The sequence below is a fragment of the Perissodus microlepis genome, chromosome 20 (assembly GCF_051167445.1).
Source record: "Perissodus microlepis isolate ML-2025 ecotype Zambia chromosome 20, ASM5116744v1, whole genome shotgun sequence".
NCBI classification, from domain to species: domain Eukaryota; kingdom Metazoa; phylum Chordata; class Actinopteri; order Cichliformes; family Cichlidae; genus Perissodus; species Perissodus microlepis.
Genome location: NC_140480.1, coordinates 14,801,522 through 14,827,545, shown reverse-complemented (window position 1 = coordinate 14,827,545; position 26,024 = coordinate 14,801,522). Strand labels below are relative to the sequence as shown.

The 26,024-nt window shown below is 40.0% G+C and overlaps 3 protein-coding genes across 3 annotated transcripts; 2 read left to right on the top strand and 1 right to left on the bottom strand.

Annotated features, from left to right (window-relative positions):
* Positions 1 to 2,476: 2,476 nt before the first annotated feature.
* LOC146364288 (uncharacterized) lies at positions 2,477 to 5,440 on the bottom strand. The gene is made up of 3 exons (XM_084917821.1): positions 4,228 to 5,440; positions 3,233 to 3,342; positions 2,477 to 3,058 (listed from the first exon to the last, which is right to left on the bottom strand). Exons 1-3 carry the CDS (start codon positions 4,357 to 4,359, stop codon positions 2,863 to 2,865), a joined length of 438 nt encoding a protein of 145 aa, XP_084773947.1. The 5' UTR covers positions 4,360 to 5,440; the 3' UTR covers positions 2,477 to 2,862.
* Positions 5,441 to 15,389: 9,949 nt separating this feature from the next.
* On the top strand, positions 15,390 to 22,451 carry sars1 (seryl-tRNA synthetase 1). Its single transcript, XM_084917820.1, has 11 exons — positions 15,390 to 15,599; positions 16,568 to 16,638; positions 16,759 to 16,839; positions 16,942 to 17,100; positions 18,092 to 18,235; positions 18,361 to 18,516; positions 18,843 to 19,064; positions 19,232 to 19,361; positions 20,363 to 20,520; positions 20,719 to 20,848; positions 21,558 to 22,451. The coding sequence occupies exons 1-11, from the start codon at positions 15,464 to 15,466 to the stop codon at positions 21,722 to 21,724; spliced, it is 1,554 nt and encodes a 517-aa protein (XP_084773946.1). The 5' UTR covers positions 15,390 to 15,463; the 3' UTR covers positions 21,725 to 22,451.
* Positions 22,452 to 23,521: 1,070 nt separating this feature from the next.
* Positions 23,522 to 26,005, top strand: LOC146364286 (PTB domain-containing engulfment adapter protein 1). The gene is made up of 6 exons (XM_084918223.1): positions 23,522 to 23,566; positions 23,788 to 23,859; positions 24,853 to 24,951; positions 25,057 to 25,194; positions 25,334 to 25,438; positions 25,576 to 26,005. The coding sequence occupies exons 1-6, from the start codon at positions 23,522 to 23,524 to the stop codon at positions 25,639 to 25,641; spliced, it is 525 nt and encodes a 174-aa protein (XP_084774349.1). The 3' UTR covers positions 25,642 to 26,005.
* The last annotated feature ends 19 nt before the right edge of the window (positions 26,006 to 26,024 follow it).

The window sequence follows — 26,024 nt, the reverse complement described above, 5'->3', positions numbered from 1 at the left end:
TCTTATAAAGCAGCAAACTATTTCTCCAGGCTAAATGATGATCCTCTAAATTTGTGACACGCCATTTCCTCTCCAGATTACGAGTCATCTGCTTTAGGGTACGTGTTTGAGAATTATACCACGGAGTCAGGTACTTCTGATTAGAGACCTTAGTTTTCACTGGAGCTACAGTATCCAGAGTCGTACGTAGTGAGGAGGTGAAATTATTAACAAGATAATCGACCTCTGTTGGGGTAGCGTTCAGATAGCTGCTCTGCTCTGTGTTGGTACAGGGCATTGAAGATGATAACAGTGGGTGGATTATATTCTTAAACTTAGTTACAGCGCTTTCAGAAAGACATCTACTTTGATAAAATCTACTCTCCACTGCTGTGTAATCAATTATTGTAAATGTAAATGTTATCAGGAAATGATCAGACAGGAGAGGGTTTTCAGGAAACACTGTTAAATGTTCAGTTTCTATGCCATATGTTAAAACAAGATCTAGAGTGTGATTAAAGTGCCCCTCTGCCTGCATCTGACGGTGCTACGAGGAAGGTAGGTGCAGGTGTGGAGTGGGGCGAGACTGTGTGGCGACGCGCTGTCAGGAGGAGACAGGTCTGCGACAGGAGCCCCCCTCCTTGTTCTTCTGGCCAGCGTGGTTTCCATCCCGGAAGAGAAATTCCTCTCCTGTGTCAGATAAGGAACATTCGCCCGCGTGTGGCTGTACTGTGGGATTATGGGACTGTGGGAGGGGAATTTTAGCATATGGGAGACATTAGTTTAGCTTTGTTTTAATAGTTCAATTCAATTCAATTCAATTCAATTCAATTTTATTTATATAGCGCCAAATCACAACAAAAGTCGCCTCAAGGTGTATAGTTATTTCTGCCGGCAGGGTTTTTAGTGCATTGAGAACTCTTTTTATTGTATATGGGGGTTTTAACTTGTATTTGTGATTCTGGCTGTGTTTTTTATGGAAGTAAATGGTGTGTGTTCAAAGCCAGCTTAGTTTCTGTGCCCTGAGCGCTGACCCGCTCACTCCCCTTCCTCTTGTATGTGAACGGACTTGGAGGTGAAGATTTAGGTCCACCAGTCTGTCTGTCTGTGTGTGTGTGTGTGTGTGTGTGTGTGTGTGTGTGTGTGTGTGTGTGCGCGCAGAAGGAAGGTCATGGCAGGAGCCTTTTTTTTTTTTGTTGAATGCATTTCCAATCAGCTTTTTTACAAGAAGTGTATTTCATACATTGGAATAAATGTATTCTTTTCGATACTTTATAAATATGAAACTAAAGATTTTGAGTTCATGCACATTGTGAAATAAGAATCTAAATATTTGTGTCACAATGATTTCTATAAAAACATGTTTATGGGGATAATGTGACAAATCTTTGGTCCCTATTAATGGTTACTGAAGAGGAAGCTTGAACCATGGGGCTCTCCACCATCTGACCCTAGAACTGAAGAAGCTTCTCGAATGAGAGGCGCAACGTCTTCTAGCAAAGAAGTCCAGACGCTTTTCTTTCCAAGCTCCTTAGACTACGATGAACTGGATGACTGAGAACCTTCACAGACATTTAAATCAAGTGAGCAAACTCATCAAACAAATGTTTGCTACACAGTTTACTTCCAACTGTGCTGATTTTTAACAATAAAAAAATAATTCTTTGTTTTTTTTGTAGTTTAAATGTCACAACTGAAATGAGAGGACTTCTCCTGTGTTTAGAAAAAAATGCAATTTCTGTAAATCAGCCTTAAAACTATTGCACTCTGCGGTCTCATTTGACTAAACATTTTTTTTATTTTTTGTTTGAATGGTACTAAGGTGTAGTAGAAAGTTTTATTCTGGCTCTTTTTTTTTCTTCTTCCAATTTTACGTGACAGGGAGCCAGGGATATATCGACCGAGGTTACCGCCATCAACTGCCTAACTGAGAGTAAACTGTGGTATGGAGACAACTGTTTATAATATTTCTAGTGATACTCACAAGGTCTCTTATAAAGTCCTTTTTTTAAATTTTATTTTTTTATTTTTATTATTATTTTTTATTTTTTAAAATTTAGACCTGGTTTAATTCTGGTATAGAACCAGTTGAATATTTGTATATAATCCCTGCAGCTGTCAGACTCTATAGCAGGGGTCACCAGCCTTTCTTAAAACTCAGGCCTAGATAAAAATGTGAACAGTTCCTCTTTAGTTATATGATAATAACAATTCTATCTTGATATGCTGTGTCTTATCACAGGTTAATTTTTCAAAAAAGGCCTGGGTCGTGTAGCAGCCAACAACTCCTCCAGAGAGGCTGTCCTGGTGAGGGAGAAGTTCATGGCCCACTTCTCGATGGAGGGAGCAGTGTCTTGGCCCATTTGAAGTCCCAGTAACTTCCCCACAATGGCTCTGAGCCACCCACAAACCTCTAAAGAGCGTTCCTGCCTTTTTAAAAAAAAAAAAATTCTTAATAAATGGAGCTTGCCTCCAAAATAAACTAACTTCTCTTTATTCTCTTAAATAATTGGTCTTCACTATGTTCCTATATAGTAGTATATTTTTCCATTAGTATAACATGAAATAAATTCTACATATGTCAAGCTGTGTGCCAATATTTGCTGTGTAATAGAACTGAGACATTAGTCATTACAAAAATTTGAAATAATATTAAAATTCTCAAACAGAAAAACATTAAACATAAATATATAAAATATAACTATTTACAGAGAAACAGGAATAAAAAGGACCCAGCTTAAAGTGGAAGAGCATCAGGGAGAAGGAGACAAATAAGAACATTGTTTCTGCCCTGGAGAGCCTGCTGCCTCATCAGAAAACTACTGATTGCTAGGGTCCAATGTTTCCAAATTTAACACAGCTGTGCTGTTTTCACAAACTAATTTATAAATTTGAAATTTTACAAATTCTCTTGTCTGAGGCGGCATGCTCTCCAGAGCAGGAACAAGGCTGAGGAGGAAATGCTCCATTGGAGACTGGCGTGGCCTCTTCAAGGACTCCAGGATGGCCAGCTCCACCGCCGATGGACCGTCCTGGGACCCGTCCCTGGTCCGCCACGGAGCTGTCCTCCTCTGTGGGCCTGTAAAACACAGCACAAAACAACACAAAGTAATGAGAAGGCTGCTACTAGATTTTCATTTTCAACATTGAAAAAAAAAACCAGGATATAATCAGATTGGTTGTAGATATTTAGTAAAGGTAATCACAAGGGAATCCAAGCGAGTAAAAAGCTATCAGTGCTTGCTGTACATACCTGTTGCTACAATTACATGCCTGTGGGTGCAGCAGCAGGAGTGGAGGGACCAGGGACTGGGGAGCCAAGAGAAGCAACAGGGGATGGCTCTGCTGCAGAATCAGTTTGTTCTGTCAAGACAATAAATGTTAACAGGTTGAAAACAATAGTCATAAAGTATATACAGTGGTCCCTCTTTTATTGCAGCAGGGGTTCTCAGAATAACTAGCCCCTCGCCACGCACTTTATACACTTTTTTCACACATACATGAGCATTACTCACAGTTCTCACAAGTTGATTCTCAAAGTGCAAACCTTTGTAGATTTCAAAACGTAAAAGTATTATTTTTCCGGGGTTTTCCTTCGTCTGCGCGCCACTTTTGTGCGCCTTTTTCCCTCCCGGTACAGGTGTCTATTTACGAATGAGGGTCATTTATGGGTGTTTTTGTGTTGTCTTTTCTATTGGACATGATGGTTATCAAAACCAAACACGGTAAATTTGGCAAGTGCAGGAGACACGACACGGAGGAGATTTGTCAATCAGGCTGCAGAATGCAATGCGCATTGTTGAAAGCTGTACTGTGTAATAAAAAAAAATCTGCGAAAAAGCGAGGCAGTGACGGATGAACAGCGGGACCACTGTGTGCTGTTTATTAATAAACAATAACATACATTCCTATATGACAACATGCATAAAAGCAGAAAGGTATTTGTACATCAGTGGGAAAATAGCGAGACAGTAGGCCGGTGTTGTGCCAAAAAGTGATTGCCTGCCAAAAAGTGATTTCCAATGTTTCTGTGTATTTTTTTTATGTGTAATATTTTTACGTATGTTGGTAAATAGACTTGGGTGAACAGGGTTTACAAAGGGGTTATATATAGAATTCAAAAATTATCTGTTTTTCAAGTATCTTCATAACTATGTGTTATTCCTTCCTATTAGTACTATTGTACTAGTTTTTGCGCGGCTTCCCCGGCTCAGTCAAAAATTTCAAAAGAGAAATGAATGAACTTACCAGGTTGCCCGATCTTTTCACATATCTTCCTCCAAGCTCGGTCCTTTTTTTATTCCTGTCTCGGTACAGAAAGGAACTGGTGTCGTACAGCTGCGGGTGGTTTGCTACGGCGTTGATTAGCCTTTCCTCCATAGAATATGCTATTTCCGGTGGAGAAACTCCTGTAAGGCGCTTTGTTTTCGGTGTGATATTCGCACCTTGTTTACGTCGGTTTTTCCAAAAAAAGTCAACCGAATGGATGACTCAAGCGGCGATTTACATTTCTCAAGATGTCTTGAGCATTTACCGAATACATCTGTAGATGGTGTTCATCGACTTGTCGATACTTTTCCCCCTGGCCTCAGAGCAAAATAGAGAAAGGATTCAAATTATATATTTCTCAGTATTTGTATATAGTGTTCTCTCGTTTATCGCGGGTGTTATGTTCTAAAAAAATAACCAGCAATAGGTGAAATTCGCAAAGTAGCCTACTTTATTTTATTTATTTATTTTTACAATTATTTTAGATGTTTTAAGGCTGTAAAACCCCTCACTACACACTTTATACACTTTTCGCAGACAGGCATCGACATTGTCCCACTTTTCTCTCTCGTTTAAACACTCAAAGTTCAAGAAAAAAAAGTTCAGTATTATAGAATGAAACCGAAGATCAAAACCAGTTTTCAGTCCCAAACATTTATTTGAAAAATAAACATACAGTATATTTGTTTTTTTTCTATAAATAATAATGACGGATTTTAGAACTAATCAATTTAACTTTAAGCTTAATTGCTTAATTTCAGCTTAATGCACCTTATAATCCGGTGCGCCGTATGGTCCCAGAAGTCCAACGTCTTTTGTGCGATGCTTATCTTCCTCTGCCTTTTGGGTGCTACCGCAGCTGCCTATGACGGTGCAAAACGTTTCGCCGACATTGTAAGTTTTCTCCCCAACAAAAAACAAACATACAGTACAGCACTTCAGAGTCACACTGCTAGCAATTGATGAAGCGATTCTGTACTGTACAGGAGAGACGGCATGGAGGAGATCAACAATGGTCTACAGCTGATCAGGATGCAGAACACACTGCGCTTAAACCCCCCCCCCAAAAAAAACAAAAAAACACCGCATGCAAAATTGCACTAAAACAACCGCGAAACAGCGAGGCTGCGTGTTTTCTACAGTCAATGGTCCTACTCGTTAGCCTACTGTTCAGCCAGCTGGCCACAGCGGTCCCCGCGTTACCATAGCGACGAGAGCATTAAGGGGCAGAGAGGGGGACGTTACTCTCAATGTTGTTGGCACAGAATACCCGTTTTTGTCTTGTTCGTATCATTTTATTTTGTTGTATTTATTTATTTATTTTCTGTTGTATGTGATTGAAACTTTACTGATAATTTGTCCAAGCAAAAAAAAAAAAAAAATCCCCATTCAAAAATGATGTGCTGGAATGTCCTTTGAAGATTTTCCTTAAACAAGGTAGAAAGGCAGCAGCTTGTAGTCAGTATTTTTGCAGCAATTGTATTGGCAGAAGTTGTTTTTGCAGCTTTCAAAGCTTCACCGGAGAAGTATTTTGAAACATTTGGATTGTTTTCAGAGTCACTGTTTACAGACCGACATGTCTCAGAGAAAACACCAGAAAAGACCAAAAGTTCACACTAACTCTCCTCTCTTGACACAAATGGAAAAAATTATTCAGGAGTTCCAACTAAAGCTTAATCAAGCGCTGGAAGAAAATGAAGGTTTGCCCGAAAAGTATTTTGAAACATCTAGATTGCTTTCAGAGTCACTGTTTACAGACCACGACATGTCTCAGAGAAAACACCAGAAAAGACCAATAGTTCACACTGACTCTCCTGCCTGTAGACAAATGGACAAAAATAATCAGGAGCTCCAACAAAGGCTTAATCAAGCGCTTCTTTTTGAGAAGGAAGAATTGAACATAAAGCTCAGAGACGTGGAACACAAACTCAAAGGCATGGTGGAAAAATACAGAGTGCTCCAAAAAAGGCATGATGACACACTGGTAAGAAATGAACAGTTACTTCACGAGAACGAGCAACCACAAAAAAGACAGAAAGAAACGGATCACAAGCTTCAGAACACAGAGGACGAAAAAACTAACAATAAGCGGCGCCAGCCTGACATAAAGATTATTAATGAGGGCTGGGGAATTTTATTTGGTCAAACTCAGGAAAAGATTATGAACCTGATGGACAAAAACAAGAAAAAGAGAGCTGAATTAAAAGAAACGGCCGAGCAGCTTCAAGACAGTGACACTCTTAATGCGGAATTACATTGTGAAGTCCAACAAATGTTCACAGTGAATCAGGAGCTCAAACAAAAACTTAATGAAACACTGGACAGAAATGAACAGTTACTTCACGAGAACGAGCAACGACAAGAAAGACAGAAAGAAATCGATCACAATCTTCAGAATATTGAGGACCAGCAAACTAACAACAGTACGCAAGCCCAAGAGCAGATTCTGTTCCTGAGGAACAAAATCAAGAAAAAGAAAGCTGAATTAATAGAAATGTTCGAGCAGCTTCAAGACAGTGATGTTCTTAATGAGGAGTTACATTGTGAAGTCCAACAAATGTTCACAGTGAATCAGGAGCTCAAACAAAAACTTGATGAAACACTGGACAGAAATGAACAGTTGCTTCATGAGAACGAGCAATGACAAGAAAGACAGAAAGAAATGGATTGCAAGCTTCAGAACATTGAGGACCAGCAAACTAACATCAGAACGCAAGCCCGAGAGCAGATTCTGTTCCTGAGGAACAAAATCGAGCAAAAAAGAGCTGAATTGCAAGAAATGTCCAAGCAGCTTCAAGACAGGGAAGCTATTAATAAGGAGTTAAAGTGTGACCTCCAACAAATGAATATAAAGAATCAGGAGCTCCAAGCAAATTTCGATGAAGCGCTGGAAAGAAATAAAGAAATTCTTTATGAGAAGGAAGAATTGGACATAAAGCACAGAGGCACGCAGGACAAACTCAAACACGTGGAGGGAAAATACAAAGTGCTGGAAAAAAGGTTTGATGACACAGTGCACAAAATGAGAGAGTTACTTCAAGAGAAAGCGCAACAGCAAGAAATACAGAAAGAAGAAAAACTTATTTCCCAGGACTTCATGAGGAAGCATCTAAAACTGCAAGAATTTTATTTTGAAATGAAGGACAAAACAACTGGACTGGAAGTAGCGAAGGAAAAACTGGAAAAACAATGCTCAGAGATGCAGAGTAGGATTGCTGAAATGCTGAGAAAAAACACAGAAGAGCTTGAAGAACTTTCTAACAACTTAAAGTGCAAAAACACTGAAATGCAGGCGCAAAAGGCAGCATCTAAAGAACTGAAAGAAAAGCTTGAAGAAAAACAAGCAAAATTAGAAGAAGTGGAGCAAAGATGCAAGAAACTTGAGATGCAAAATGCAGAAACACTCAATGAATTGAGAACCCTGATCCTAGAGAAAAAAGCACTCGTGGAACAGCAACTGAAAAAGAAGAAAAAACGCTTCCGCTTGTTCTGGAGGAGGGACACTGCTGCTTCTTCACCTGATGTAGCCTCATCTTTCTCAACCTCTGTTCCATCTTAATTTTTACCTCTCTTCTCCCTTTCTCTCCTAACACCTCTCCTATCTCCCTCCCCTCTCTCTCTCTCTTTTCACCCTCACCCCCCAACCAGTCCCAGCAGTTGACTGCCCCTCCTGAGCCTGGTTCTACTGGAGGTTTCTGCTTAAAGGCAGTTTTTCCTCCCCACTGTCGCCAAGTGCTTGCTCAGAGGGGATTGTTGGGGTTTTCTCTCCTCTGTCTCTTTCCTTTTTTCTATCCCTTCTTTTCACCTCTTTTTCTCCCTTCTACCTTTTCCTTACCCCCTTTTTTTCATTTCCTCCATCATCTCTCTACCCTGTGTTAAAGCGAACACAGGGTAGAGAGATGATGGAGGAACAATAAAGACAATTAGCCAAATACTACATGTGTCAGATCAATGTCTTCATTCAAGATTTAATCCATCTTAAGTCTAAAAACAAGAAATGGGTAGTAGCCACATGTGTGTTTGTGTGTGTGCAGAATATGCATACATTAATTGTATCCAAATCCCAGAAGGAATGAAATAAAACTAGAAGACATATAAAACAAGCAAAACAAAACAAAAATATATTTTTCTCCGTTCCCAGGTTGGGTTTGGTTTTAAACCTGACCCCTACTGGCACACTTTAGGCCGGAGATTTTCGTAAAGCTTTTATTTTGGCATTTCCCTTGACCCTTTCAATAAATTTGCATGTTAGCTAAATATTTAGTTTCCTGTAACATTTAGATTTAACATTTAGATTTAAAAAATAATATTTAGATTTAACATTTAGATTTAAAAATAAATATTTAGATTTAACATTTAGATTTAAAAAATAATATTTAGATTTAACATTTAGATTTAAAAAAAAATATTTAGATTTAACATTTAGATTAAAAAAAAAATTAGATTTAACATTTAGATTTAAAAATAATATTTAGATTTAACATTTTTGATTTAATGTTTAACATTTAAAATTGTGTTTTAAGAATAAAAAGTTGCAAATATTTTAGTAAATGTTGTAAAAAATAACTCAAAACACATGTTTTTGTCCGGTCTTGAGCTAAATGTGGAAAAAATGATGCTGAATGTGGAAAAATATTACTCAGATCGTCCCGCTAGAGCACTAAGATCATCTACTCAGTTACTCCTGGTGCAGCCAAGATCTCGGCTGAAGTCCAGAGGTGACCGAGGGTTTGCCTTGGCTGCACCAGATTTATGGAATAACCTTCCTATTGCTATCCTCACACCTGATTCAATCCAATCATTTAAATTGGATAGAAGACGTGAAGCAGAGGGAGCCTGACCACGCGTCGCACATTTGACGAGTTAGGAGTGAGAACGTGGTTGACCAGTAGATTTAAACCCAGGACCTTATTGCTGTGAGGCTAACCACTGCAACACTATGCCACTCTCAGCGTATAAAAATCATCATCATTATAAATCATTAAAGAAAATTAAATAAACAACCAGTCATTGAACGACTGGCGACCTGTAGCCCTGACCCCCATCGTAAGCAAATACTTCGAGAAGCTGATCAGGGACTTCGTTTGCTCTGCACTACCCGACTCACTGGACCCTCTACAATTTGCATACCGCCACAACAGGTCCACTGATGATGCCATAGCCCTGACACTCCATACTGCCCTCTCACACCTGGAGAAGAGAGACACGTATGTGAGAATGCTGTTTGTAGATTACAGCTCAGCATTCAATACCATCGTTCCCTCGAAGCTGGATCCTTAACTTCCTGTCTGACAGACTCCAAGTGGTCAGACTGGGCAGCATCACCTCATCCCCCATCACACTGAACACTGGTGCTCCACAGGGGTGTGTACTGAGTCCTCTCCTGTACTCACTCTACAACTACAACTGCACGGCCACTAGCAACTCCAACATCATTGTGAAGTTTGCGGATGACACTACAGTGGTGGGTCTTATCACCAAAGGTGATGAGACAGCCTACAGGGAGGAGGTCAGCGCCCTGACCCACTGGTGCCAAGACAACCATCTCACCCTCAACGTCGCAAAGACAAAGGAGTTGATAGTGGACTTCCGGAGGTGCAGAGAAGTACACACCCCCATCACCATCAACGGCGCTGGCGTGGAGAGAGTGAGCAGCTTCTGCTTCCTTCTGTACATCTGGCTGAGGATCTTACGTGGTCAGTACACATAAACAAAAACAGTGAAGAAGGCGCAACAGCGCCTCTTCTTTCTCAGGAGACTGAAAAGATTCGGCATGAGCCCCCGCAACCTCAGGAGCTTCTATCGCTGTGCCATTGAGAGCATCCTCACTGGATGCGTCACCACCTGGTATGGCAACAGCACCGCTTACAACCGCAAAGCTCTCTTACCTCCTCACATCAGATTCTCCACAAGCCTAGGAACTTTTAAAACTGCTCTTAAAACTCACCTCTTCTCATTGGCCTTTAGCAAGGTTTAACTTATTGTTTTAATCTATTGTTTTATCAGTGAGGTGTTTTATGTATTTGTGTTTTATTGTATTTTATATTTGTATTTTATTGTACAGCACTTTGGTCAGCCTCGGTTGTTTTTAAATGTGCTTTATAAATAAACTTGACTTGACTTGACAGAGAGTAGTGCGGTGTTCTGAATGGATAATTGGAGGTGAGCTTCCCTCCCTCCAAGACATCTACAGGAAGCGGTGCCTGAGGAAAGCGGGGAGGATCATCAAGGGCTCCAGTCACCCAAGCATAAACTGTTCAGACTACTTCCATCGGGAAGGAGGTTCTGCAGCATCCGATCCCGTACCAGCAGACTGAGAGACAGCTTTTTCCACCAGGCCATCAGACTGCTGAACACTTCATAGACACCTCACCTTCACTACTGGAACTTCAACATTATGCACTCCATACTGTATATAAATGCCCCTTGTTTTGCACAATATCCAACTACCAACCTCTGTATATTTTAGATATTTTTATTTTATTGTTTACTCTATTTAATTTGTAAAATATGTACACACACACACACACACACACACACACACACATATATATATACACACACGTAGATATACATATTTAGTATACACATTCAGTAATATGCATACACTCTTATATTGTACATATATTTATTCATATAATTCTCAGATTTAGCCATTCTTATATTTGCTTGTAATTATGTTATTGTATTTTTGCACACCTCTGTTGCTTGTGAAGCTTGTACACAAGAATTTCACTCACATGTACTGTACCAGTGTACCTGCACATGTGATGTGACAATAAAAGTGATTTGATTTGATTTGTTTCTGTATGTATCTGCATCTATGATTAAACAAAGTTTTTCCTCCACGTGGTTAAGAAGAGTATTCTAGGATTCTCAAAATGCCTCCATAACACCAGTAGGTGTTGTTAAAAGGACAAATTATTTTATGGGAAGTTGAACTTCCTTTTACTGTTAATATATCAACATATAACTAACAAAGAAAACTTGAAAAAGGGTCTATTGTAAATATTCACATTACTCCCTCTGCTACACTGGAAATTATTTTCTTTGTTGGGGTTTATGAAAGAAGTCTGTCCAAGAATAAACAAGAATAAAAGAATCATCTATATTTAGCATTTCAATCTCCTTCACGACTTTCTGGTAGAGAGCCAGAGCCATCAATTATGGCCAGGGGTCCAGGTCCTGACCTTAGCCTTCTAAGGTGGTACGCTTAGACGACAGCTCAGTGGCAAAAACAGCAATGAGGCTTGAGCCCGGTGGCCAGCAACCGCGTTGCTGACATGAAGATCGTCAATGTCGCCCCAGAAGACGCCTTCGATCGTGCCAAATGGAGACGGATTTTTCGCAAAGCTGACCCTGCCACACGGGACAAACGCTAGGAAGAAGAAGGTCCAGGTCCTGAAGCAACAAGCAGCCCTGTTTGAAAAAGCAATCCCATTTACATTTACCAATAAAACAAAGGTGTATGTGTGTCTGTGTTGAAGATGTTAAGATGCTAACTTTTTCATTGGAAGTAACCAGGATGGACACACAACATGTCACACAAAATGGAGAAGGATGCTTGGGATAGACTGAGATAAAGGCAGAAGACGCACTGTGGCGACCCCTAAAGGGAGCAGCAGAAAGATAGCGACTCTCCTTAATGGTTAGTACATTTCCATCTTGATCCTTAATCACTCTACTCTCTTGCAAGTCCAGGGTCTGCTTGTCTTTCTGTAAAAGTCACCTCTCTTTTTTTTTTTTTGCTGTAATCCTAGCCTCTCAGGACCCCTGTCCACTTTCTTCATCTCTCTGACTATCCTACTTCAGCCGTACATCTGCAGTCATCTAGTAATTCTACCCTATCTCACCTCCTCTCTGAACTCTCTGCAACATCCTTCTTTCTTCAATGTTCACCATTTAATCTTTGACTCTGCCTTAACTTGTTTTCTCTTCTTAATGACTAAATTCATCCTACATACTACCACCTGATGCTGCCTCGTCACATTCTCCCCAGAGGAAAAATGTGACTTCGATTTTTGCCTAGCTTCCTTCTCAGGAGAGAAGGAAGCCAGGCAGCACATTCTCAGCTCACCTGTGTGCACAGAATAGTTCACCTGTGTGCACCTTCCTCCACTCTTATACAGGGAGTGCAGAATTATTAGGCAAGTTGTATTTTTGAGGAATAATTTTATTATTGAACAACAACCATGTTCTCAATGAACCCAAAAAACTCATTAATATCAAAGCTGAATGTTTTTGGAAGTAGTTTTTAGTTTGTTTTTAGTTTTAGCTATTTTAGGGGATATCTGTGTGTGCAGGTGACTATTACTGTGCATAATTATTAGGCAACTTAACAAAAAACAAATATATACCCATTTCAATTATTTATTTTTACCAGTGAAACCAATATAACATCTCCACATTCACAAACATACATTCCTGACATTCAAAAACAAAACAAAAACAAATCAGCGACCAATATAGCCACCTTTCTTTGCAAGGACACTCAAAAGCCTGCCATCCATTGATTCTGTCAGTGTTTTGATCTGTTCACCATCAACATTGCGTGCAGCAGCAACCACAGCCTCCCAGACACTGTTCAGAGAGGTGTACTGTTTTCCCTCCTTGTAAATCTCACATTTGATGATGGACCACAGGTTCTCAATGGGGTCCAGATCAGGTGAACAAGGTGGCCATGTCATTAGTTTTTCTTCTTTTATACCCTTTCTTGCCAGCCACGCTGTGGAGTACTTGGACGCGTGTGATGGAGCATTGTCCTGCATGAAAATCATGTTTTTCTTGAAGGATGCAGACTTCTTCCTGTACCACTGCTTGAAGAAGGTGTCTTCCAGAAACTGGCAGTAGGACTGGGAGTTGAGCTTGACTCCATCCTCAACCCGAAAAGGCCCCACAAGCTCATCTTTGATGATACCAGCCCAAACCAGTACTCCACCTCCACCTTGCTGGCGTCTGAGTCGGACTGGAGCTCTCTGCCCTTTACCAATCCAGCCACGGGCCCATCCATCTGGCCCATCAAGACTCACTCTCATTTCATCAGTCCATAAAACCTTAGAAAAATCAGTCTTGAGATATTTCTTGGCCCAGTCTTGACGTTTCAGCTTGTGTGTCTTGTTCAGTGGTGGTCGTCTTTCAGCCTTTCTTACCTTGGCCATGTCTCTGAGTATTGCACACCTTGTGCTTTTGGGCACTCCAGTGATGTTGCAGCTCTGAAATATGGCCAAACTGGTGGCAAGTGGCATCTTGGCAGCTGCACGCTTGACTTTTCTCAGTTCATGGGCAGTTATTTTGCGCCTTGGTTTTTCCACACGCTTCTTGCGACCCTGTTGACTATTTTGAATGAAACGCTTGATTGTTCGATGATCACGCTTCAGAAGCTTTGCAATTTTGAGACTGCTGCATCCCTCTGCAAGATATCTCACTATTTTTGACTTTTCTGAGCCTGTCAAGTCCTTCTTTTGACCCATTTTGCCAAAGGAAAGGACGTTGCCTAATAATTATGCACACCTGATATAGGGTGTTGATGTCATTAGACCACACCCCTTCTCATTACAGAGATGCACATCACCTAATATGCTTAATTGGTAGTAGGCTTTCGAGCCTATACAGCTTGGAGTAAGACAACATGCATGAAGAGGATGATGTGGACAAAATACTCATTTGCCTAATAATTCTGCACTCCCTGTATGTATTTTTGTCCTTCTACACTTTACCTGCGCAACACCTTCTCATCACCTCTGTTCCCTTCAGGTACATGTCCTCTGAAGTGTTCTCCAACCACCAGTCTCTCACCCCCGAGAACACGCCATCCAATTCCAAATGTAGGATATATAAATGGTCAGTTATGATTATAATTACTACTAATATAATTGCAATATACGGTATTTATTTTTTACTGGAACATGTTTCAAAGAAGGGGTCGCTCAGGTGCTGCAGATTTTGAGAGCCATGTTATCTGAGCTAAAGGAGTCCATCCCCAGGTTGTATATTACTCACAATTTAGGCTTTTGCTTCAGGGATCAAGTGTGAGTCACTGAGCTTAGGTTTCCAGATACTTTTCCAATTCTTTTGTTCATCTGGACACACAGTAGGTACTTACCAGTTGTGACAGCCCCTGTTCCCATGTTTTACACATACTGTTTTTATGGTGTTCCAACTGAGATGTTTATTTCCCATGAGGAAGCAGAAGCTGATGTTTTCTTATTTATGTTATTTTTCTGTGTGGCAATCTCAATTGGCTAATTAGTTAGTTAGTTAGTTTTGGTTTTTTTTGGTCACTCACTTCTTCTACATTTGCAAATGCAAGAGTGACTCTTATGTAGAGCTGCACCACAGCAGTTTTACAGAGCTTTTTTTGAATGGTTCTACCAGAAAAACTTAATGATCAGGGCCCAATTATTTTGATCAAATTTGAGATCACAGTCATTTATCACGATTATGCATTGAGTTAAATGCTCCCCGAGTATATCCTCGATTTCTAGAATACCCTGGTTTTTCAAAGCATTTTAACAATGCATCATGATCTGCTTCCATCGACAAGGTCTTCACCTTCTGTTCTGCCAGACATTTAAACTGTGTTTTGAAGGTCCGTTTTTGAAGAGTATTTGAGAAACTTCATTCTGCTTGGTGCAGGGAACAGCTGTGATGGGAGGCAGATCGTCAGGCGATGAATTAGAAATTCCCTGATCTGGTTTTGCTTTGTGATCTACTGGTGGACCATGCATTTTGATATTGTTCAACACCTCGAGGGATAAGCAGACTAACCAGGCAGCCCCCCACAGCACTTGAAATCTCACACAAGGTAGCCTCAAGCAGACATAAGAGGAAATGCAGTTTGTGGCACTTCATTGTTGAATAACATATTAGCCAGCAGAGATAATTTCTGTATAAATGTTTTTTTTTAACAATTAATTTCATAAATTAAATGTATTTAAAAACTGACAATACACCCTAGTTAACATGAGCATTTGGGTCTGTTGTATTTATCATGAACAAAATATTGATCTCATTTAAGTTAAAATACTTGTTTGCATTGGAGTAAAAAAAAGAACTCAATGGACTTCGGGGACTCCGTACAACCAGGATTACGTGGTTAGGGTTTTTTCGTTTTTTTTTTCGTTTTTTTACGTGAACAACAGAATCTGGCAACTCGGTGGGAGGCGACGTCGGCAAGAGCTCTATCGGTTTCTTCTCTGACAGACAGCGTGGAAAGATGGTGCTCGACTTGGACCTGTTTCGAACCGACAAAGGCGGCGACCCCGAAGTCGTCCGTGAGACTCAAAGAAAGAGGTTTAAAGATGTTACCCTGGTTGACAAGCTGGTGGCCGCAGACACAGAGTGGAGAAAATGTAAGTCACTCTGCAGCTAACGTCAACGCGGTGGCTAACGATGCTAATGTTAGCGTAGCCGTCAATGTATCTTATAATGGAGAAGAGTTCACGCCAGACTCCATTTAAAAAAATGTCTTTTTTAAACTGTTACAGTTTAATTGTGGTTAACTGTTTGATCCGAAATGGGACCGAACAAGGTTTTGGACTTATTCAGGTTCCACCTGTTTATTCGGCTCATTGTAATACTAAATATAAAATCTTCATAATAAATTTAGGGAATACTTTTGGTTGTTAGCTTCACTGTGTTGCTGCGCAAGCTAAAAGCTCACTGCACTGCAGTGGTCTGATCTCAATTAAGAAAGTCAGTAATTTAAATGGTAAACGTGCTGGTTGGTGTGTTATATTTGCGCCGTATTGATTAGTGGACAGAATGATGGATAGATGTTGTACGCTGTTTCTTAAGCAATTCATTGAAGTTTGTCTGCCATTTTATTTAGTATAACCAGATGTGAATAGCACGCTAATCTTAGCGCAGCTAACATAATTCAGCAAATCTAGAAAAGCCATTGTGGTTGTTATTTAAGTACCTAGTTATTTAAGACCAAACTTTCACAAGACGAGTCACTAGTTAACCTCCTGTTCCCATTATTCCGTTGACTTAGCTTAATGGGAAACGCTGGCTAACGCCGGGTTAGCTAAACGATGCCGGGTAGTCAATCTGATGCAATCCCAGCCAGCAACATGTCAGGTCAACCTCACCCTGTAGTGTGACTACTGAGATAGTCAACATGATCCAGTTTTAATAATTTCTTCTGTACATTATTACAGGTATGAAAGTTGGCAAGACAGTGTTATGTTTATATTATTATTTTGGGCTGTTTAATACTTAGTTACTGTAAATCATGTCACCAGGTTATTAGACCAGCTGCTGTGGCACACACACAATCTCATAATGCACTGAGTCACTGATTTTTACCCCCTGACAGGCCGCTTCACTGCAGACAACCTGAACAAAGCAAAGAACCTTTGCAGCAAAAGCATCGGGGAAAAAATGAAGGTATTTCAACATAACACTAAATGGGGACTGTTGAGCATTGTATTTGTTTTCCAGTCCCTTCAGAAATAAACAAGGTTTAGCGTTGTCTGTCTTTAACCCTCTGCTTTGTTGCTCATGCAGAAGAAGGAACCAGTTGGAGAGGATGAGGCTGTTCCTGAAGAAGCGCAGAACCTGGAGTCTCTTACGGCTGAAGTTCTGTCGGTATGACTGACTGCACTCTTTTCTGTCTACACAGCATAATTGTTTGTAAGCTGGCAAATAGATCTAACAAGCTTGTTTGCATTTTTTTTTGTCCTGTGCCAGGCCCTGACAGTAAGCCAGATTAAAAAGGTGCGTTTGTTGGTGGATGAAGCGATAGAGAAGACGGACAGTGAGAGAGTAAAGCTGGAGGCGGAACGTTTCGAGTACCTGAGAGAGATCGGCAACCTTTTGCACCCCTCTGTACCCATCAGCAATGATGAGGTGTGTGGTTTGGTTTGAGGGGGGTTAATACTAGAGCCCAACATTGATCTTGAATGTCTGAAAAGAAGACCGCTTTTTTTTTTTTTTGGTTTGGTCATCAATAGTACTACATGGTCAGTGCTAGAAGCAGCTTTTTCTTTGTAAATAACATCCACATGTCTGTAATGAATGTGGTTATTGATTTATCATCCATTATATGGACACAGCCCACGCACAGATCAAAACACCATCATATCATGATGATTTTTCTGTCCTAATTTTCTGCCTTGTTCATTTACCACATCCATAGCAAGGGAAATAGAGCCACCATGAGGGGTCCTGTAAGCCAGCAGCAAGCTGGTGTTGTACACTGGAAAGTTGCAGGCAGGGGAAGAACAGTATAATCATTTATTTACCTAACCCTTCCTGTTATCAGCTGCACCTTCTAATGCCGATCACCCATAAAGTGAAAAGTAAAACTTGATGACACAAGACTGGATCACCAGCAAATAGCAGGGTGTCTCGCTGTCAAGTCCTGATAATTGTAACTAACTGCACGAGGGTTACAGTTAGAAATCCAACTCTGTGTGTATTTTGGGTCTTGATTTAATGTATTGTGCTGTGGGGAGTATTTGCTGGCTTAATCTGGGTCCACATCACCCAAAAGTGAAAGGTCAGTCACCATTCGTGTGAAAGTTATTCATATGCTATAGTCTTCCCAGTTAAACAGTGCTCTCCTCACAAACAACATAAAAACACTGATATAATTCCATTAGTTTTTCAGAGTTCCAGAGGTTTGGAGAGTGTGGCTTTCAGGCAATTCTGGCAGCATATACAGCTTTAACACCTCATTAAAACCTTCAAATAAACTTTATTGAGCTTTTTGTGAATCTGAAAATAAAAACACATGTTTTCCTTATTAGTAATTCACAGAATCTGGTAGTATAATAAATGTCTTGTCAGTTCAGGATTTTGTGATCATACAATCAAATTGTTTATTGTTTGCTGTCAGGATGCAGACAATAAGGTGGAGCGTACCTGGGGTGACTGCACTGCCCAGAAGAAGTACTCCCATGTTGACCTGGTGGTCATGATCGATGGTTTTGATGGCGAGAGGGGAGCAGTTGTAGCTGGCAGCAGAGGTTATTTTCTCAAGGTACGTTTTCATATGAAGAAAAGTAAGTAGAGAAACAAAGTAACACATAGTAGCATGACCAGGTTTCCCTTTCCTCTTCCTTTCCTTTACTGACCAGCTGTTTATCTCCTCTCTGCTGTGTTCAGGGTCCCCTGGTGTTCCTGGAGCAGGCTCTGATCAATTTTGCCTTAAGGATCCTCTACAGCAAGAACTACACCATGCTCTACACACCTTTCTTCATGAGGAAGGAGGTCATGCAGGAAGTCGCCCAGCTCAGCCAGTTTGATGAAGAGCTTTACAAGGTATGGAGGCTGTCTCTGAATTGGAGCATGCAGTATACTTGTTCCAAAGTGGTAAAAATATAAAACGTGTGCATTAGAGATGCAAAAGTTGCATTTTTGTAGATATTGTGTGAATAGTTCTTGTTATTAGATTTACAGTCACAACCGTGTCAAACTGGTATCCTGATGATGATGACAGTGAGTTGAGTGGACTTGGGCAGCCTGCCTGCTCTGAATCCAGTAGAAGATAATTGGAGTGTGGCAGAAAAGAAGATTGGCAACCAACAAATATATGTCTATACATGGATTTAGGTTCCCTCTTCAACCTCTCTACATGTTTCTGTCAGGTCATCGGAAAGGGAAGTGAGAAATCAGATGACAGTTCCATAGATGAGAAATACCTCATCGCCACCTCAGAGCAGCCCATCGCTGCCTTCCTGAGGGAAGAATGGCTCAAACCAGAGGACCTGCCCATCCGCTACGCCGGCTTCTCCACCTGCTTCAGACAGGAAGTGGGTTCCCATGGCCGAGACACCCGTGGGATCTTCAGAGTGCACCAGTTTGAGAAGGTCAGTTTTGTTGAAATTGTGATTTTTGTATAATTACATTTTTTTAATTTATTTTTTATTCAAAAACAATATGTCAGATTAACACTAATATAGTTTCAAAAACATTAATAACAAAAGTACTTTTTGCTTTTAATTTTAAACATTGTTTGTTCTACGTCTGCTTGTAGATTGAGCAGTTTGTCTATGCCTCACCGCATGATGGCAAATCATGGGAGATGTTCGATGAGATGATAGGAACAGCAGAAGAGTTCTACCAGTCACTAGGAATTCCTTATCGTATCGTCAACATTGTCTCTGGTAGGTCAAATACACGCACTCTCACTCCTCATACCACACTGAGCATTTTTAGTTGCTGGACACACACAGACAACACAATACAAGGAATAAATATTTAATTCAGGTCTTTTTATTTTTTAGGGATATTTTTTCTTCTCCATCATTTACTCAGATCTTATATTTTGTAGATGGTCTCGCATTGTGAGTATCACAGAATCACTGTATTGCAATACAGTAATATTATACCATGAGACTGTGATTAACACTACAGCTAACCATACCACAATTAAAAGTGAAAACTTTAAATATATTATAAATATTACATATCCAAGTGTTTTGGTAGGAAGGAAGAAACACAACTGTTGGGCCATCCTGTGTACTACATATTACCGATTTCTTATATCCACACACGCACATTCAGTCTCACCCTAAAGTGAGACGGAATAAATATCAGACTTGAATGTGGCCCATTCTTGAAGGTACAGCATCAAGTCTGTTTGTGTTGGAAACTAAAATAAATCCAACACAAACAGACAGTTTTTTTTTTTTTTTTTTTTTTTTTTTTTTTAAATTGTGCATGAAGAAGAAAAGAGAGATACATGGACTGACCTTCACCAAACCAATCATCATGCATGTTTGTACATAAATATCAGTCCAGTATAACTCTGTATAACATCCACTAGGGGTGAATTGTTTGAAGCAGCATGAACAGAGTTGAGTTAAACATGCACAGCAGACAGTTCAAGATGACACAACCAGGCTGCGTCTGGGTCACCTGCACTTGTATGTGGAAAAATGAAGACAGTATGAAAATGCTTCATGAATTTCTTTGTGGTTTATCTGATGGAACTGAAACATTACAAACTGAATTCCTTCTGTAAATTAGATAAACGTAATATCCAGCACTACCTGCTAGGCATTCACCTAACTGTGCTTCAAACAAGCAGAAAGAGTTTTAGATGATTTCTTTATAACTCAACCATGACATAAACTAACTGCTCTCTCCTTCATGTGTACTGTAGGTGCCCTGAACCATGCAGCCAGTAAGAAGCTGGATCTGGAGGCCTGGTTCCCTGGCTCAGGGGCCTTCAGAGAGCTGGTCTCCTGCTCAAACTGCACAGACTACCAGGCCAGGCGGCTGCGCATCCGCTACGGACAGACCAAAAAAATGATGGACAAGGTGAGTGCTCAGTTCCAACACAGCGTACAAGAACTAATGCAGTTTGTGTGTCTTGTCTGCTATTTCGTAAGGGATCAAAGATAAAGCGAATCACTAGGAAGCAGAAAAATCTTATCTTGCTTCCTCCCTGCACATGCGTTTCACTTTTCTGTAGCCACACTCTAAATTTATATCTCTCGTTGTCTTTGTGTTTTGTAGGCAGAGTTTGTGCACATGTTGAATGCAACCATGTGCGCCACCACACGTGTAATGTGCGCCATCCTAGAGAACTACCAAACTGAAGAAGGAATCATTGTTCCAGAGAAGCTCAGGGAGTTCATGCCTCCTGGTAAGCTGTGCTGGCTTTCTTACCTGCTTACTGCACCTAGAGACTTTTGATGTTAATGCACACTATCATCCCAACTGCGTTTGTCTCCATATAATACTTAGCATTTGGAACAAATTTCAAATGCTTTGCAGCTTTCTTAGAGGAAAAAAAATTGACATTTTTGGAAGTGCTGTCCTGCTGAGAGGTACATGTTAACATCCATACCCGTCAATCGTATGTGTATCCAACACTTGCAGCTGATCACAGGGACTGACTGCTACCCTGCCTCTGTCCCAAGTTAAACTAAGATGACTCCTAACATCTCTACATATCATATTTGACACAGTGTCATGACAGTGATTGTTTATATTAGAGATGGTTAGTTTAAAGGCTCAAGGCTTCCCCCTGCTGGCCATTTAAAAGAAATTCAAGTTTAAGAAACGTGACCACTGACTTCCCTTCTCATACCCAGAAGCTGCATCCATGCTTTATATATTTATTATTTATTATTATTATTTATATTATTTACTTTATATGTAGTCTGTGCGTCATTAACATTCTTGTTCAGTGACTGTCAGCAAACAGCTTGCAGGAGCGTAGCTGTCACCTTCTGGTGCATTCTACCAGATGGTTGGAAAAACAAGGGAAAATATGTTTTTAAGACAAGAAATAGTCATGTAAAGTATTGGATATATTAAATGTTTGTTTTTGTTGTTTTTCCCATCTTCAGGTTTGACCGAGATCATTAAGTTTGTCAAGCCAGCTCCAATTGATCAGGAAATGTCCAAGAAATCAAAGAAACAGCAGGAAGGAGGGAAGAAGAAGAAGCAGGGAGGAGGCGGCGAAGACCAGAACCTGCCCGATGCCATAGAGAACATGTCCGTGAACGATTCGTAGACCCCGGCACACAGCAGCAGTGTCGCCTCACCAGCCTCACAGATGCACACTAATAGAACAGAGTGTTGCTTGAATTGTAATGATCAGGGATTAGTTTGTCACGTCTCACAAACTAAACCTGAAATTGGCACTTAACGGTAATGTGAACGCTCGGCTCTGTTCCATCTGTGTCCGTCTGAGTGGGTGGTGTTATGTCATCTCATCATTCACATAAAGCTTGCCACAAAAAGGGATCCTTTAGTCAGCCATCCCCAGGTCACTTCACCCCTCTATCACTGTATGACATCATCAGCAACGCGAAGCCTAAAACCAACAGATACAGCACAGCTGCCGACACCTCACGGAGCGTGTCGGCAGCTGTGCTGAGAGTCAGGCTTCTTTTCTGTCTATTTCTGTCATTGATTTGATACAAGCAGTCTTTTGGGAATATGTTATAAAAAGTATGTTTGCAGGATCTCGGGCATTGTTGATAATGTGTTCAAAAACTGTCTGAACTCACCGTTTGTTGACTGTGAGAAGTAAATGGTTGGGTATTTTAACTGTCTGGTTTAGGCTTCTCTTTACTTTGTCTGACCACAATCATCATTTTCATCCACTGTTTAACACGATGCTCTTCTCCACCTCGAGACGTTGATGTTTCCTGTATGTACTTGCTAAGATAAATATATATAATTGCGCATTGATGAAGTGGCACGCACTGTAAACAATAAATACAGTTGATCTGGAAGTTCTTGTGTTTGTTTGTTTTTAAGTATATGCACAAAGCAGACTAGATCAGTGGTGATGGTAATGTGACTAACCACACAGCAAGCCAGGCTGTTTATTAACCAATTACATTCAAAATGCTTTAATAGGCACCAAGTTCACAAAGTGGAGAGATCTGGTTTAGGAAGTCAAATTAGATGGTAGCAGTTGTTTGCCTGTATATATGTGTCCAAGCAGCCATGCCCCTAATGACTTCAAGCCTGACTGCATTAAAGTTATCAAAGCATCTGAATGTGGTGTAATGAGCTGTGACCGCAGTAAAGAAGGCTAAATCATATCTCTAGTCAAGGTGTCAATGTGAGATCACCAGTAACCATATGAAAACAAATTCTGAGCTTTTTCTAACACAAACTTCAGTATTCTATAATGTTATGGCTATAAATAGATATGTTAAAGATGCTCTCAGTGTCAAAAGGTTCAGGGTTTTCCTTTAATTTGTCACCGGTCTGGATTTTCTAATACTGCAGAGGTGTTAGGGTGTGTACTACCACATGCCACATCCCCAGTTTCACTCTCAGCCAGCGGCACCTTTGTTACCTGTGTTTACTCGTTTACTGTCTGTTTCTACAGCAACTATTCAATTACATCCCAAAAATAAAAAATCTTAAAAAAAAGCTTAGCTAAGCAAAGAGAAGAGTCGGTCTATCTCTACTTTAGAACAGTCCACACATATGTATGTATTTATATTTATTATTTAATTCTTTTTGTCCTGATCTTCGTGTCACGAAAGAGCTTTTAAACACAATAAAACATCTTTTTTAGATGTCCGGCTGGCTGCTTATCAGATAGATGTGCAATAAGCAATAAGGAAGACAAATCAGTTATTCATTAACTCTGACAGACTTTACACTCCCCTGCAGTTGGAAGCCAATTCACTCCGTTTGCGGTATATTTATAAAAGGTAAGAAGAAATCTCCAGCACTTCTTTTCTTTATATAGTTGATTAGATCATTTGTATAATATATATTTATTTAAATCTAATTTATGTCTGTCTTTGACAGATCCAGGCTTTAGTTTGGTACAAGTGTTGAGATGAATGACGTGGAAGACGATGTTGAGATCTCCTTTCCAGTAAAGGTAAATGCTGATCTTTAACAGCCACAGTTTTGTTGCAGAGTGTTGAAAAATATTCTCAGCTCTGAGATTACTTATTTTTTATTCAACTTTATTTGTATACTTGATAGGTAGCAACCAAATATATATAAAAAAACATACTGTGTAAAGTAAAATGCTAAGTAAAGTTCTTATTATTACTGTTATTAAAAACAACACTTTCCACTTGTTTCTGTAAACTGTAGTTTCTCGGTCGAGTAGAGGTGGTCCGCCCCGATGGAATACAGATCCTGGAAGAAGCCACTCAGAACCTCAAGGTGAGCCACCGACATATTTAATACATTTACAATGTTATTTTTAGTCGTGCTGGTGTCATAGATCATGCATTCATGTAGTCAGCGACCATCCGGTCCACACTGACATCATGAAGTGTTGAAAAGAGCGCCCAACACCTCTGCCACGCCACATATGAGAAACTGTTATTGAAATCTTTTACACTGCTCTGTGGATGTTTTACACAACTTTGAGATCATTTTTCACAACTTTGTAGTTGTTTTGTGTCTCTTTGTGGCTATTGTTGTCGCTTTTAAGTTGTTTAGTGCTTTGTTGTACGTGTTTTCATTGTTTGTAGTTGTTTTTCAGCACTTTGTATTTGTTTTGTGGCACTCTGTAGTTATTTTGCGTCTCTTTGTGGTTATTCTTCCGTGTGTGGTTGGTTTGTACCCCTTTGATGTCCCATTTTAGCCTTTTTATGGTTGCTGTGTATTTATTTGTGGTGCCCCATGCCTCTTTGTTGCTTTGCGTCTCTGTGATTATTTTGTGTGAGTGGTTGTCTTGTTCCTCTTTGTACTTGTTTTGCTCATTTTTATGATTTGTTCTCTGTGTTTGTGGTTGTTTTGTATCCCTATTTTGTTATGTCCTGTCTCTTTATACTCATATCAAGTCTCATAAACCCTTTTATTGCTCATAATAATAGAGATTATAGAGCAGCGTCAATGTATCCAGTGCATTGGCTCATGACCAAATATGTAAATACCACCAGCCTCCGCTCCACCTAATTGGGCAGCTGGTAAGTGCTAGCTTGCAGACATGCATATATTGGTTTAATTATGCTTGAGCTATTAGAGCCACCGCTTCAGCTCCTACAGCGCTGCTAACATGGCTGCAGACTCTCATTATTGTCTATAATGTACCCCTTTAAAATAGTCTTGTATTCTAGTAGGGAAAGGCCAACTTTGTGTGTATCTGCATCTGCAGGATTATTTATACTGTTTAAATGAAACAATTTTGTGTGTTTTTGTCATTCCTAGACTTCAGATGAATTCTCCTCTGAGAAAGCTGCAAAGAAGAGCAAAGTCCATCTCTTCCTGTCTCTGAGTGGGATAGACATTTTGGAAAACAAAACCAAGGTGTGTGACAAAAGTGTCCTAATTACAAAACTGCTCATTCTCATGGTGTATTCAGCTTTCATGATGTTTTAAAATGTTAATTCTCATCATCTTCCCTTCCCTCAGTTCCTATTGTACTCGTGCAACCTCTCTACTGTTTCCTTCTGTGCTGTCCATCCTTCTTCACCCAAAGTTTTTGGGTTTGTGGCCAAGCACCCTGCAGCGGACACGTACCACTGTTATCTCTTTCAGAGCGCAAAGTTTGTGAGTATTCCCAAGGCAGAAACTAAAGACCAACTTTGAAGTCTGATGTTGGTAGAGCAGAAGACTACAAATCCACAGCTAAATGACATATTCTGGCTTCTAGTGTCCCAGATGTGATTTTTTATGAATTACTTTTTAGTCTCACGTGCTGGTCTCAGTTATTGGGGACGCCTTTCGGGTTTCAAAGAAGGAGGAGACACACAGAGTAGGACGAGACATAAAAGTGGAGGCACTCCAACATAAGGTCAGTCCTGAGTTGTCATGGCTGTTTTTTTTTTCTATTTCTGTTAAAGAACTTACAGAGCTTATGAAATTAAATATTTCCAATGTTCACGAAAGCTTTAAATGAGTCTCTCAATATTTTTAATACTTCTTTTTCAGAATAAAATGCTGCAAAGAGAGAATGATAAGCTGAAGAGGAGGCTTGCAGGAGAAACTGATGACTGATGATTGCATACAATGATGCTGTTTGTGGGTACATATAAGTACACAACGAGCGTGAGAGACTGCTTCCTATTAAATTTTACATGATGCTGAAATAAATATGTCTGTAATTTTCTTTTTTTTTTTTTTCTTATTCAGCGTCGAATCCATTTTAGCTGCTTTACCCAAATCCTTCTACTAGATGGCAGCAGCGAGTTGTCATTCTCACTATGTTGGCAAGTCTCTGGATGCGTTCAAGTGTTTTAAAAACATAATAAATATTGCACTTAATTGTTTCACTTACAGTTAAAAATAAAAAACAAACAAACAAATGCTTTAACATCACTCAGAACACTTTGAAATGTTTGATGAAGTCTGTAATTTTAAAGAGCTGTCTTGTAAGAAAT

Bases quoted from the DNA above. Each gene is read 5' to 3' on its own strand.
- LOC146364288 (XM_084917821.1), bottom strand. From the start codon at position 4,359: ATGGAGGAAAGGCTAATCAACGCCGTAGCAAACCACCCGCAGCTGTAC. The intron at 3,343-4,227 runs GTAAGTTCATTC...TTGTCTTGACAG, and splicing joins TGAAAAGATCGGGCAACCTG to AACAAACTGATTCTGCAGCA. The intron at 3,059-3,232 runs GTATGTACAGCA...TGTGTTTTACAG, and splicing joins GCATGTAATTGTAGCAACAG to GCCCACAGAGGAGGACAGCT.
- sars1 (XM_084917820.1), top strand. From the start codon at position 15,464: ATGGTGCTCGACTTGGACCTGTTTCGAACCGACAAAGGCGGCGACCCC. The intron at 19,065-19,231 runs GTCAGTTTTGTT...GTCTGCTTGTAG, and splicing joins GAGTGCACCAGTTTGAGAAG to ATTGAGCAGTTTGTCTATGC. The intron at 19,362-20,362 runs GTAGGTCAAATA...TGTGTACTGTAG, and splicing joins TATCGTCAACATTGTCTCTG to GTGCCCTGAACCATGCAGCC.
- LOC146364286 (XM_084918223.1), top strand. From the start codon at position 23,522: ATGAATGACGTGGAAGACGATGTTGAGATCTCCTTTCCAGTAAAG. The intron at 23,860-24,852 runs GTGAGCCACCGA...TGTCATTCCTAG, and splicing joins AAGCCACTCAGAACCTCAAG to ACTTCAGATGAATTCTCCTC. The intron at 24,952-25,056 runs GTGTGTGACAAA...CCCTTCCCTCAG, and splicing joins TTTTGGAAAACAAAACCAAG to TTCCTATTGTACTCGTGCAA.